Here is a 14,645-nt window from a genome sequence, read left to right as displayed (position 1 = left end):
CGAGAGAATCTCTGGAAGGTTTGGGTCTTGGTTCATTTACTTATGTCCTATCTAGTTTTAGAAAGGCAGTTTTCATTCCTTATCTTATTTTCCCCTTTGTGCCCATCGGCAATGTGGGGGTATAATTTTTTACTTCAGAGGGCTCTTGTATAAGTCGATTAAGATAACGAATATAAAATGTTGTGCACATTTTTACGTTCTGCAGTACACAAGTGGTGCCTAATGTTAATAGTAAATTTGAACCTTTTCATTACAGCAGTTGATGCTGAAAATCAGGTGGAACTGGAGGAAAAAACACGACTTATTAATCAAGTGTTGGAACTCCAACACACACTTGAAGGTTAGCTTGCATTTTGTAACTTGATGAATGACATTTAGTTAATTGAAGTTGTAAGCATTTATGTTGCCAGGTTTTTCAGTATGTATAAATGTCCATTTTTATAGGTTGTTTTTTTTTTTTTTCTTTTCCTCCTAGTTGTGGTTGGTGGTCTTAAAGAACAGATATGGTTCAATAAGAAAGTCCAAGATGATGCTGTTTAGTACGAGGGCTCTTTTCAAATCTTTGCAGTGTGTAACTGAGTCTGCTGAATTAAGCTTATATTAAAGTGAAAACAGCATATTAACCTCAGAGATTAAAAGGGAATTGATAAGAGTTTTTTTTATTTTCTAAATGTCTTAACATCAAGCTAGTACTACCACTGTGACATCTTTTCATATTTAATGAAATTAAAAGGTCATGTCTTTTGGGCACCAGAGTGAGCAGATTCCATCCCTGATAACCTTCCAGTGGCTTCCCATTTGATAGAGATGACAGCAGCCAGTGTGTGGCTCCCATGTTACCTTTCAGGGTCATGTCACACTGCCGCACATATTCCACCTCAGACTGTCTGCCTTCCCCATTCTTTTCCCCGTAGCAACCAAGCATGCCTCTACCTGGGACAGGTGGCTGCTTCCCTCTGCTTCGGACTTCTCTTAGCTGCACATCTAAATGGCTCATTCTCTCACTCCCTAAATGTCTCTGGTCAAATTCACTTTTTCAGAATCGAAAAGAGCAACTTCTCCTTCTTGTGACCTTTATCCTTCTTACTCTTCCCCTTACTGCTTTTTCTCCATCCAGCTCTCCACTGTGACAAACGATATATTTACTTAATATTTGCTCCTGATCCCCACATTGCTTTCCCTAATGAACGCATGCCCACATACACCTTTTTTTTCTCTACTGTTGCTTCTAGAACAGTGCCTGGCTCTTTGAGGGTATTAGTACGTGTTGGTTAAATGCAAGCCATTGAATCTAATGTGAAATCTTTTTAGGAATTAGTATACTAAATTGCACTTACTTACTTTGTTTACCTTAGCAGGGTCTAAAGTACTCTGAATTTAAAAATAGAAAATTTAGATTGTGATATTTTTATCTTTGCAACCCTAAGGGATTTAACCCAGGGGCGCCTTGTGTATGTTAGAGAAATGCTCTGTCACTGAGCTACATTCTCAGCTACATGCACTCTTTCATTTAAGAATGAATCTTAAAGGCCAGATATTTAGCTCAGTGGTGCTACTGCCTGCCTCGAAAGCGCAAGGTCCTGAGTTCGATCTCCGGTACCAAAAAAAAAAAAAAGAATGAATCTTAAATATTTTGTAATATAGAGTTATTGCCATCATTTTATTGATAATGGGCATTCTTTTTTTAAATATAGATCTCTCTGCAAGAGTAGATGCAGTTAAGGAAGAAAATCTGAAGTTAAAATCAGAAAACCAAGTTCTTGGACAATATATAGAAAACCTCATGTCTGCTTCTAGTGTTTTTCAAACAACTGACACAAAAAGCAAAAGAAAGTAAGGGATTGATTTCCCTTCTGTTTTATGGAATTGCTGCTGATTTTTTTCTTTAAAACTTGGATAGATTCCAAAAGTTACAGTACTTTGTGGCTTCTTGGAATATTTATGAAAATAATGTCAGACCTAGGCAAAATTAACTGCATAACAGAAGACTTCCATGGATTTATGTATTGTTAGTCTGAAAATGTGCAAATGTATTGTAGAGACTTTATAATTAGAATTGCATATATTTATGAAATTTGAAGATGTTTTATCAAATTTGCTTTGATATATAGGTTTAGCACTGTCTTTTATTATAGGCTTAGTAAGATATACCAGAAAATAACCACCATGTTGTGAAAAAGTGACCAAAATCATGTACTGAATGCACAGCTTTATGTACCGTGTCCACCATCTTGTGCCTCTTCTCCATTTGCCTCCTTCCTCCCCATTTCCCTTCCCCTAAGAAAAAAAATGGTTTCACGTTTGTAAAATTACTTTGAATAGTTAATCACCTGTAAGAGTAACCTGAGCTCTAATTCTTGCAACTTAACCAAAATAAGATACTTTCTCAGTTAGGGCTTGTCATTTGTTGTAGTAATAAGTTAGGATTGCTGGTTTCTCTTTAATCATTTAAAAACAGATTTAGGCTATAAAAATGAAGATTTCTCTTTAAAACTGAACTGTCATATTGGGAAGATTTGTTAAAAACTTCCTTTTGCACAAATGACCCAGTTGATATCTGAAAAGATAAGGATTCTGGTTGTGTGTGTTAAAAGTAAAAAATAAAAAATAAAAAAAAAATCTTGAGGGGAGAATAGAAACAGGGTAGAAAATAACTCAATAAAAAGTATTAACCAACTCCAAATGTTTTCACTCCACATTTGTATTTTCTCTGGCATAGAGGAGATCTTTTGAAGAATATGTTTTAAAGTGGATTAAGTTGACTGGCCTTATGTAAGCCCCGTGTTAGGCCAGTTATGTCTCAAGATTTATTTGTAGTTCCTAGCAAGGCAACTTTCGCAAAATTCCTTAAGAGAGTGTATTAGTGTCAGTCATGAATAAATGGGAGGATTTTACTCTGTGATAACTGTAACCTTATTCAGTATTGTATCTCGTTTGTTCTCCCAGAATTTTCTGTAAATTCAACTAGTTTGTGGAGTTTTGGTTATTCTTTAACAGTTTTTAAAAATTTAGTTTGTAGATTCCATTTAGTAAAGGAATTAATATCAAAAATATTAAAATGTTATAATAGGAAAAGAGATCTACTAATATAGCTTATGGTTACTAGATTTGAGCTACTTTTAATCAATGGAATAATCTTATCTATTAGTGTAAGATTTGATGAATGACTTTAGTTGTATGAATATGTAATAGTCATACTGCAAACATTTTGCATCCCTTTTGTGACCTAATTTACAAATATTTAAAATTGTGTTACAGTTCTGCTTTGCTGTTTAATAAAAAGCTGTTTCAGAGATTGTGTGTTTTGATACAGTTGCCTAAGTAAATGGGTTGATAGGGAGGGGTGGTGGTGTATTGGGGTTCAGTGCTACAGGACCGTGTATCTTATTTAAGTTCCTGGTTCTGAGCATTTAGGGAAATATTATTAATACAAATATTACAGGGTATCATACATAGGTTAAAACAAGCAAAGTGTTGGAAAAAAAAGGAAAGATCTCTAGGGGAAAGTAGGTTCTATTCTTTTAGGTTAGCTACTGTAACATGAGACCCAATGATACAGAATATAAAACACAAGAGCTTCTCCCTCGGCAGTGGTTCTCAGGTGAACATTACAGGCTAGTCAGTCTTTGTTGCACAGTTAGCCACAATTATTGAAGATAGCTCTGCCTTTTTCAACCGTGCTTTCTAAGTCACTCTAGTCACCACTATTCTAATTTGCACAAAAGAGCATGGAAGTGCACATATAGCCAAGTTTTTATGGGCTGGGCCTCGAAATGGCTCCTATGTCTCCTTGCATTCCAACTGTGGAGACTTGGTTACATCTAGAGGAGTGGCTGAGAAATACAGTCCCTTGCCTGCGAAGTCGTGTTCTAGCTACAACTTTACTCCTGGAAGCAGGTGAATGATTTTGTTGGCCACTAGTAGCCTTAGGCACAGCCTTCTTTTCTTGCTACTAAGTATTTATTCATAACCTTCCCTCGGGAAGTATTCAAACTCTCCTTATCTAGTTATCAATTTAGCTCAAAATCCAGGATCTCTATTAATGTCCATCAGTTAGTTTAGTTGTAAGCTTTTAATGGTTGTTTTTAATCTCTAAACTGGTAGGCAACTTACCAGTGGCTGTCCCTGATTTATAATGTAGTAGGGGACAATAGCCAAATACTCTCAATTTATAAAATGGGAATAAAGGGAAGTACTTGGATTCAAAGCGATTATGGAATGCTCCTTGGAGACCTTGTGGAGACTCTGTCCCTAGTATCTACCTTCCTGACTTCCCTTCTGAAAAGTGATTCCATTTTCATTTTCTCCCATGGCCACATCTGAAGTAGGGGTGGGGAAGTGTTCCTTCCATGAAGTGAAAACAGTTCATTTTTTGCTGGTATGAGCTTGGTGCCCATCATTTTAGAGCTAAGTTCCCATTTCTTTTGCAGTACAATTTCTTAAAACACTCATGCGTTTTTATCCATATGCTTCTAAGTTCTGTATGCCAGGAACCGCAACTAAGCCTTTTCTAGACCAGATTCTCAAAGTATGCTTTGTTTCCTCACAACCTTGCCTCGTTAATGGAGGAGCTCTTATGACCCGCTGAAAATATGACTGCAATGAGTGCTGCAACCAGATTACTGCTTCATGGTTGGGACCCTTTGTTGTGCTCAACAATTGGCAGAATGGTTTTTGTAGGCTCCCTCCCCCTCTGTGTCCCACACCTGAAAATCACACAATTTTGAAACTTTTCTGCTATTCAAGTTTGAGAAGCAATTGCTTTTCTAATTCTGTGAGGTTCCTGGTATCTGAACTTCATTCCCTTCCCTCTCTGCCTGAAAACTATGGAGCACTTTTTGTGAAACCTTGTTAAGAGCATCAAGGAACAGCTAATCCACTTAATGTTCTGGCTTTTTTCAACTGCTTCCCCTAGGTACTATCAGCCTAATAGGTGGCAAAATAGTCTGAAATAATATGCCCCACCTGCTTGTCATGTGACTAAGCAAATGCCATACATTTTTAGTTTTCATAACAATGCCTCCCTTCAGAATATCATTTTTATACTGGAAATACAGGTGGCAAGTGTGCATAGGGAATGTCTAGCTTCTGACAAAAATGCTCCTTGACTTTTATACAGGCTATTCAGCCCTTTCTTCAACCAGACATCATCTTTAGGTTGTCCTCACTCTGCATAGACCAGTTTTACCAAAAATCCTGCTAACCCAGTTTAGAGGATCTCCAATCCTCAACAGCTGTCACTGTTCAATCCTTTACCCACTATAGCTCATCAGCCTGCCCTACCTTCAGCAAGAATTTTTAGCAAGAATCTCCTTGCCTTGATGCTTTCTTTTAGGAATGTGCCACTCATTGACAACCTGACTGCTCATTGAGTATGCTGTAGTCATAACTGCCTAATTTTTCCCCAATAATGACAGTCTTGACATTTATCACAGTACTGAAGAAAGTTGTGTCAAAATGATTTTTAATCAGTGTCAGAATATTTTTTAATACTATCTAAGCATGCTGGTGGAAGGATTGCAAGGAAAACCATACTAGTTATGCACCAAAAAACTCATACATTGAAATTCTAACATGTAATAATGAGGCCCCCTTGGGGAGATAATTAGATCATGAGGGTGGAGCCCTCAAGAACATGTCCTAATAAAAAATATAACAGAAGACAGTAGTCTTTATCCAGGAAGAGAGCTTCACCAGAACTCAACCTGATGTTGCTTCTAGCCTCCAGAACTATAAGAAACTCCTGTTGTTTCCAAGCCACCATTTTATCGTATTTTGTTATAGCAGCTTGTACAGATTACAGGCACACCTTTTTCCCAGGTAGGACTTCCCTCAGTACTGACACATTTCATCCAAAATTTGCCCTTTATATTCCCTTTGGTCGTTACTTAACAGAGAGTTACTACAGATCACAGTCCCTTAACTGGAACTTGATTCAGAATTTGATGTTTTTCAGTTTTTATGCAGTATGATAACTCATACACCAGCATGGTTTGGAGCTGCAGCTATAATCAAATAACATTTCTGCAGCAAAATCTATGAGTATTAAGTGGGACGAAGAAAGACTATACAGCATACATAAAAGACCATGAGGGAGGTCAGATTTGGGTACCAAACTGATGAAAAAAGTTTCATTCTGCTCAGCCATAAAGATAAATTTGAGTCATTTGTAAGAAAACAGAAGGATTTGAAACCATAGCACTAAGTGAAGTAAGTCAGACACAAAAGATTAAATATTGCATGATTTCTCTAGTTTGGCCCACAAAATAAAGAGCAGAATAAAAGAGACATGTTAAGAAAAAAGGAGGGAGACTCTGAAGAGATGGGAAGAGGTCTGGGGAAGGAGGTGGGACAGGTGGAGTAACAATGATCAAGGAAGGATATACACATGTAAATACACCCCCAAGGTGAATGTAACCACTACATATTGCAAACACGTACTAATGAATTTTTTTTAAAAGAAAAATTTCATTTTGCAGAGATTTTTGGATTTTGGAATTGTAGCAACAAAGCTTTTTATAGAAAAGCAACCAGTCATTTAAGCATTTTCCCACCAGTTAGTAAAGTTGCGTCTTTATTCTTGTCCCAAATTCTCTCCTCTTATAAAAGTGAGAGTTGAATTATAGAACTGAAAATTAATTTTAAGGGTTAAAGCAAAAAAAAAAAAAAAAGGATCAATTTCTTAAGAGTGTAAAACTTTTTTTATTTTGCATGATAATTTTGTTTTTTCCTACCTTACTGGTAGTTGTCATCAGATACTTTTTCAGTGCTAACACAACCAAAATTATTACCAGTGAACACCAGAAATTAAGACCACTTGTAAACCATTAAAGAACAGAGACTGATTAAGAATTGGAAGCAAGAATGACTTAATTGCCTCTTAACTACTTCATGGAGAAAACCAGCTAAGAATGGTTTATTTCAATAAAATCAAGGATTAATATTATTGAAAAGACAAGGACATGCATAACAAGAACTTTATGTTGGCCCCAGGACATAATTGACCTTATAGTAAAGGGCAGTGTTGAGTGATGACAGAAACTGAAGTAATACATTATGGTCAATTCTATCATGCATTTATCTTTAAATTTCATACTTTATGTATAAATGGCTTAGCAAATGCATTATTAAAACTTTAACTCCAAATTTCACAGAGAGTATTTCCACCATTTAACATGTGCAAAATATGTTTTAAGATGCTGTGTTACATAATTTTTCCAGTTTTCCTGGGGCCATCATCAAAACTACTTACTCTGTGCACTGGGCTCTCCAGAGACAAACTCCAAAGATGTTTCCAAGTGCATATTCTCTCATCAACTGCCTCATCTGATCTGTCAGAGTGAGGATGACTTTATTTCCTAAACACTCACAGCTGCCATAGTATGGAAATGTGTAAGAGCAATGTACTGTGGGAAAAATTATTGAAATTTATGGGTTAATGCCATTATGTTTTAATAAGTCACCCATGGAAAAGATTTAAGTACCTTTCTTAGCCACCTGATATTTTATATATAAATCCTGCTATTGTTAAAACATACAGTCCAAACTGGAGAACCAAAAACTGTTCATAAGTGCCTTAGAGATTAATGTTTTGATTACTTGGAATAGTTTTTACTGATAACAAAACTATTTCTGGACTAGAACTCTAGGTTTTGATGGTACATTAAATTCACTGCTAGTGGTCCTCTGTAACACATAAGCAGTTCCATCCATCCTGTGTCTCCTCTACATGGGGACTGACACTTTAAAAAAACTACCAACATGATGTCTTCCTAGAGAAATGGTCAATGAGCACAGGGCTAGCCGAGAAACACTTTCAAGAAAACAAAAGTTACTTTAGCCTGTGAAGTTAAAAAAGCATGTAAAACTAGGAGAACTAAAAGCAAAATAGCAGAGAAGAAGATAAAATTTGTCATTTTAAATAATAAAGTTAGATTAGGATAAACGCAAAAAGGGATTTCATTATTAAGATTCTGTTTTGTCTACTGTATAGATCTCTTATACTACTCATAAGCATTTTAGTTTTGGTTAAACCTATCAGCCACGGTACATCTACTGAGAGGAATATGCGTGGGAATTAGCAGTAACTTGGCAAAAATGAATGCTCAGATTTTACCACTGCAAGCTCCTGGAGTTTTTAACCAAATGTTCAAATTTTAGTTAAAATTTAGCCAAAAGTTAAAAGTGATTCTGCAACTAAGAAAGTAAAAACAGGTTTAATCAATATTTAGAAAAAATATTCACATTTATGACACCTGTTTGGCAAGGTTTTTGTAGTTAAGGATTTATCTCCAGAAGGAACTGTGTACTTTGAAAAATATTTAGAATTATTCAGCATGTCTAGATTAAAGCTAGAGTGGGAGTCCCTGGAAGACCTGTTCAGTTCAGTTCAGTTCGCATTAAATAAATACAAATTATGGTTAACTGTGCCTTAGGATTTCTACCAACTCATGAAGGTTAGAATGTGGCAGTGGAGAAAAGCACTTACTTGTATTTTCAGTTCTCTCTGAAACAGGAAGTGAATGGGCTTCCTGGCTGTGCTTGGCTTCTTTAGTAAAAGGGGAAGCTGGAGCCTCGAGGTCTAACATGTACCCATGGAGGGAGATGTAAGAGAACCGGGATGGGGCTGGTCCAGAGATGGCTGCAGGTCCAGCAAGGGATCCAAACTTTCATTCAACTCTAGTGTAATGTAGTTTTTTTCTAGATATTTAGTAATAAAATGGTTCTGTGATTTCAAAGATTTAAATCCCCTATACCTGTTACTTGAACATAAAAATATTCAATAAAAGATTTTAAGTGGAACATCACAGCTTCACTATAAGGTAGTTCGGGGACTTTTGGTAACTTCTCTAACAAGAGGAGCAATAAGAGTAGCTACTCCCATCCACCTCACAGACAACTTTGAATTTGTCCAGGAAAAAAGCAAGATAAAAATACAAAGCACTGATATTAGCCAGTGGAATCTCATGGTAATAAATAAAGGAAAATAAAGACTCTCCAATAATAATCTACATGTTAAATAGGGTATAAAGTGTAAAAATAGGTAATTTTTATTTTCAAGAGCCATGAATGCACAAGCAATTTTGTGAATGGGGTAAATTCCTCTGGCATGAAACAATTAAAAAAGCTCAGAGAAAATCTGTATACCATAAACCTATTATTGTTGTATTCCAATGTAAAATACTGTGTAAGTTCTGTGACAGACATTTTACTAGTGTTTTGTCACCAAATCGCCTCTTTAAAAGAATCTATGATTTACACAAACAACTGACTGTAACTATAATTCAACACAAACTGGGTCACATACAACACTTTCAACTGCTGATATAATTAAACAACCACAAGAAAGTTTATTGCATTTATCTCTGTGCAACAGAACACACTCTCATTTTTATTATAAAACCATCACTTAATCTTGTTATAGCCATTTAAGTGAAAATTCCAATAACTGACTTTTCCAACAGCAGTAAGGTTGCTACATACCATCTTGCTTGGTACAAACCTAAAATGTCTTCAAGTTATTAAAATTGTAACATCTAATAATATCAATCTCATAAATCTGATATATAACTTGCCACTTTTTTAAAAATTCCAAATTCAAAGAAGATGTAGCTTCAAAGTTACTTTCTTTTTCCCCTGAAAAGAAAGAATAAATATCTGAAAGAATAACATTGCTAGATATTTATAAACAGAATGTGCAGATTGATTCCGGGTCAGTTCTGGCACAGGGACTTTAGAATTCTCTCCCAGGAAATGAAATACTTGAATAGAGTTTATTCCTTTCGTATTCTCCTTTTGCGTAGTGACTTTATTGGTCCATCTCTAGATACTGTGCTTTCATCTGCATCTTTCATCTAGAAAAAAGAATTACAGAAATGATAGTACATAATAGATTATTCTCTAAGATACATGTTTTGATGATCAAATGCTATCTTATGCATGTCCCTTCATGCAGCTGGCCAAGAATATATAAATTGATGTGTTTTCACTTGTTCATAATTGGCATGATTATATTTTTAGACTAACCATCCTTATCAAATAACCATTGACAAAGAACATGCTAACAACTCCATTCACCATTTTATTTACGACTTAGAACTTGGTTTCATCGTCATACTTCATGGTTATGTAACATATTCATTGTGGGATAATAAACACTGACTGTTCATCACAATATTTCTGTAATGTATTGGTGAGTCGGTTTTATAGACTTTCAGAACTTCTGGTACACAATACCTTCAAAGCAATTAGAAGAGATGAACAGAAAAGGAAATATCAAATTTATATTTTGAGATTTTTCTTTCCTTTAATTCTTGTCCTTCCAGAATGTGTTTGTACATGAATTAAAGTTTTGGAAGAAAATAATGATGATGTTATATGATATTATATAGTTATTATTACTTGTAAAGGTTATACTACACAAAAATTGACTTGCTAACTGACAAATATATGTAAGAAGACTAAAAGCCTGGAAGATGGAATTAAGATATTTTTAGAAATATACAAAATATTTTGTGAAACAAATATAATCAGATGTATTTGAGTAAAGGACTATAAGTATCATATATTAAGAACATCCCAGCTGAAACAATGATTGTTTTAAAAACTGCTCTGGAAGACATGATTTTTACCAGCTCCCCATAAATATGGATATTCATCCTAGAAAATATTTCCCACAGGCCGGGGATTTAGCTCAGTGGTTCTGGCTCCTGCCTCACAAGGGCAAGGTCCTGAGTTCGATCCCCAGTACCAAAAAAACAAAACAAAACAAAAGAAAATATTTCCCAACGTCCGTTTAAAAACTTACGGGGGTAAGACCAGTAACAAGGTATGTATACTGAAAAACTTTTAGCGAACATTCAAACAGATCTCTTCAAATAGGTATAAAGTATATTTCATCCCAGGAGACAGCCCAGCAAGGTGGGCTGCATTTTCACCCCACCTTCATTAGCAGGCAGCAGGGTGGGCTGCAGACCACGGGGTAAGAGCAGCTCTTAAAGGGCCTAGAGAAGTAGAGAACACAGGCTTTTGATTGATGTTAGGTAAAAACAGCCCTGGTTTTCAATTAATTACACACTAGATAATTTCTGATTCTAGGAGATCTGGCTGAAGAAAAAGGGTCATGGTAGGAAGTACCACTGTATATCAGAATACAAAAAGAGGGGCCGGGGATTTAGGTCAGTGGTTCTGCCGCCTGCCTCGCAAGCGGAAGGTCCCAAGTTCAATCCCCAGCACAAAGAAAAAAAAGAATACAAAAAGAGGCAGACATATGAAGTTAATAGAAAAAAGCCCTCACTCATTAGAGATCTGAGAGAAAAAAACCCCACATTATCAGGAAGACAGTACTCCATTATTCATGCATGAAATATTTCAGAACTTAGCAGCAAAGTACTGAGACAATTAGAATGTTTTCACAAAAGCTATACAAAAACTATCTTGTCGAAGATGTTTTAAATGTTGAAATGATCTCTTTATTATACTTTCTAGTACATGTCAATTTTTTAAAGACAGTTCTATCTTTACATTTTGTAAATGATAGGCTTAATCTATTGTCTTTTTAGGCACTAAGATATATGTCAGTCTTTTTGCCTTCTTTATGGATATGTTTGAAAAACAATATTGAGGCTTTTATGTTTTTTTATTTTTTTGGTACCACAGATCGAACTCAGGTCCTTGCGCTTGCGAAGCAGGCGACGAAACCACTGAGCTAAATCCCCGGCCTATTGAGGCTTTTATGAAAGCTGGGAGAAGTATAGCAAACATTCCTTCACAAGATTATTGTTTTCATTGAAATAATGTTTTATGGATAACAATTACTCATAGAAACCTGGTTACCTCATCCTCTGATCCAGACTTATTTGATTTATTCCCCTCATCGTGTCCTTCTATGACTTCAACTTCTTCACTCTTTTGGTCAGGTTCACATTCCTCTTCTAGAATACAGTTTATTAAAGACAAAACTCAGTGAATGAGAATTTTGCTACTGACAAAATACAATCGAGGGTATTTATTTGAATTTGAAAATTTAAAATCAATTTTTGCCTTTCAAAATTTTTAGAATTGTAAAAACTGATTATTTTATTTTATAAATAAACCATCCTACTTGAGGCAAAGGACAAGTTTAGAGTCCTGTATGCAATATGGAGCCAAAGAATTATCATTTTTCTTGTGTTCATCTCTTAGGAGTCCCTTAATTTTTGGTGATCTTTGTATCCTTCAACATGCTGTTTATAACTTTGCAGACACTATTATTAATTTTTTTTTATCGACTCTGTTATGGAATCCATTTAACCAAACCTCCAACTCTGTCACCACCATTGTATCAAAACATTAAGTGTTCCTTCAGAATTATATTAAAAACTCCTAGGAACAATATATAGTAAAAACTATATAAAAAGTAAAAGCAAATTGAGTTTGGGGAAAGGGAAGTCGACAGTCACCTCCGTAACCCACACTGTGCATACGGAAGTACATGGGGGTGGCTATGTGGACGTACTTTACAAAATAAGGGCCTTCTTCTACTTAAATATTCCAATAAGAGCAATACATAAACACCTAAGGTGATCAAAACACCAATGTACTTATAAAAATTCTAAGAACTTACAAGTTTGTTTTAGATCCAGACACAGACACACAAACACACAGACACACACGTCTTATGGTAAGCAAGTGCAACAGCTAATTATTTCAAGTGTATGTGTGTGCATCGGTATGTATTTGTAAATATGTATGTGTATATATTTTTTAAAAAGAGCCTAGATTTTAAGTTCACTGTTTCATCAACTACAAAGTTGAAAACAATACTTCAAGACATCAGTTGTTAAAGTCATCTGTTGCTTAATCTGGAATTTGGTTTGGGACACTTGGTACATTAATATTATTATTTCTACCTAGATGTGAATAAGGAGTTCTCAAATAAGAGCCACTGAACTACTTCAGCCCCTAAATTGCAACAGCTTTAGAAGCTCTGTGCAGAGTGGGAAGGGGATATAGGACTTAGCAATACCTTCACGAAACTATTCTATATGATAAACTATCTGATAAACAATAGCCATTGGAAGAGCTATTAATGGTTTTATTGCTGTAATCACTTGCCTTATACCTCTTCTTCTACAAAGGTCGAAATATATACCTTGCATTTCATCTTTATTCTTTTTTTTCCCCCTCCACCCCTCCCTATTTACAAAGACTTTGTTTCTGTTTTTTCCTTTTCTCATATTTATTCCTTTCCCTTCTTTCCTTTCCCCTACCCCTTCCACTTCCCCTTTGGACCTTTTCTTCCTATTTCACGTTATCTAGTATACATTTTGATCCTTATTTACACTTTCAGTTTCTCACACTGGAGAAACTATTCAGTATTTACACGTGTGTCCTATTTATTTTACTGAAGAGTATGGCCTCAATGCGCATCCATTTAGCTATAAATGTCTCTAGTTTCTCATTCTTTATGTAGTACTCCATTTTATTAAAAAAAAAACAACACACACACATCTTCTTTATCCAGTCTCCAGTTGATGGGCAACTTGAGCTCTTTCCAAGTTTTAGCTATTATAAGCTGTGCCACTATAAAATGGGTACACATATATCGCTGTGGTATGATTCTTTTGTTTTGGGAAGATACTCAGCAGGGGAATAGCTGGGTCAGATTCTTAAGTGTCAAGAAATGTCCCTGGCACAAAGCTATGGTGTATGATTCATAACGGCTAGGCTCCAAAGCAACTGAACACTATTTTAATCTCTTTCACCCAGAATGAATGATTGTAAACAGAGTGGCGAGGACTTTCACTCCTCACTGCCATAGTCATGTATTCTTGGGAATATAAATATTTATGTAAATATATACAATATTTATAAATATATATATGATAATAGAGAAGTGCAACAGCTGGTTATTTCAAGCTGGTTGTTTCCACTGTTTTCACGAGCATCATCCAGGCTCATGGGTCATAAATAAATCATAAATCATAATCACATTACCTTTTTCAAGAATTTCACCATCACTTTGTTTGTTTTCCTCCTGCAAGTCCACTGGCTTCTCCAGGGCTGCTTTTTCTTCCTTCACTTCTTGCTCTAGTGCTCCCTTAGTTTGTGGTTTATATATGGCCTCTTTTTTATACTCTGTATCTTCATATTTTTTCTGCAGTAGTTTAACATAAGCTATTTTTACTAAAACCAAAACTTTAAAAAAGTTTTTTGTAATAACAGATAACATATAAACTATCAATGAAAATTATAGGAAATTTATCATTTTAAAGAATAACTTGGTGAATCATAGAACTCCTTGACACTAACAAATTTGCAAAAGAAAGCTGAAGAAAATTCATTTTACCTTTGCTTTTCTTGGCCAACAAAATGAAGTAAGTAATATTACTGGAATTATTGCTATTACCAGGAAAATGACCCAAAGCCACAAGTGCTCTTCAGCAGCTGCCATTAACTGCTTAACTACACCAGGCTATAGGAAAAATAAGCATAAATATGCAATTTATATTTAACAGCTCTCCGTTTGGAAACACATCCTACCAAAAGTAGTATCTTACCTAGACATTTTATATTACAGCTGACAGAACTGTAATCAAAGAAATCTTTTATTTTCCCACCTTATACTTTGTAAAGGAGAATTTAATTATCAGCATGCCTCATTC

General features: G+C 35.3%; 2 protein-coding genes across 9 annotated transcripts in view; one reads left to right on the top strand and one right to left on the bottom strand.

The window, feature by feature from the left end:
- Scoc (short coiled-coil protein) overlaps positions 1 to 14,645 on the top strand; it is a 30,608-nt gene that overhangs the window by 4,607 nt on the left and 11,356 nt on the right. Inside the window, exons 3-4 of one of the 3 annotated variants that reach the window (XR_015443930.1) lie at positions 257 to 340; positions 476 to 3,295. Coding sequence is in view for 1 of the 3 variants with exons in the window: in XM_004875403.3 (XP_004875460.1) it covers positions 257 to 340; positions 1,695 to 1,837 (227 nt within the window). In the remaining 2 variants the exon portion in view is untranslated. Of the gene's footprint in view, positions 1 to 256; positions 341 to 475; positions 3,296 to 14,645 lie in introns of those variants that run through there. The other 2 variants (XM_004875403.3, XR_015443931.1) reach the window with 2 other exon arrangements.
- The window catches only part of Clgn (calmegin), a 56,484-nt gene continuing 51,166 nt past the window's right edge, over positions 9,328 to 14,645 (bottom strand). For all 6 annotated transcript variants that reach the window (XM_087193305.1, XM_087193308.1, XM_087193309.1 and 3 more), the window contains 4 exons: positions 14,330 to 14,455; positions 13,978 to 14,137; positions 11,836 to 11,933; positions 9,328 to 9,854 (listed from right to left, as the gene is read on the bottom strand). In XM_087193305.1, coding sequence (XP_087049431.1) covers positions 9,774 to 9,854; positions 11,836 to 11,933; positions 13,978 to 14,137; positions 14,330 to 14,455 — 465 coding nt within the window. In that variant the 3' untranslated portion in view covers positions 9,328 to 9,773. The remainder of the gene's footprint in view (positions 9,855 to 11,835; positions 11,934 to 13,977; positions 14,138 to 14,329; positions 14,456 to 14,645) is intronic.

Source organism: Heterocephalus glaber, unplaced genomic scaffold (assembly GCF_053883595.1).
Source record: "Heterocephalus glaber isolate CG9 unplaced genomic scaffold, H.glaber_assembly_v1.0 deba00001586, whole genome shotgun sequence".
Lineage (NCBI taxonomy): Eukaryota > Metazoa > Chordata > Mammalia > Rodentia > Bathyergidae > Heterocephalus > Heterocephalus glaber.
Note: the sequence above shows the minus strand (reverse complement) of the source record. Positions and strands in the feature narration are given on the sequence as shown.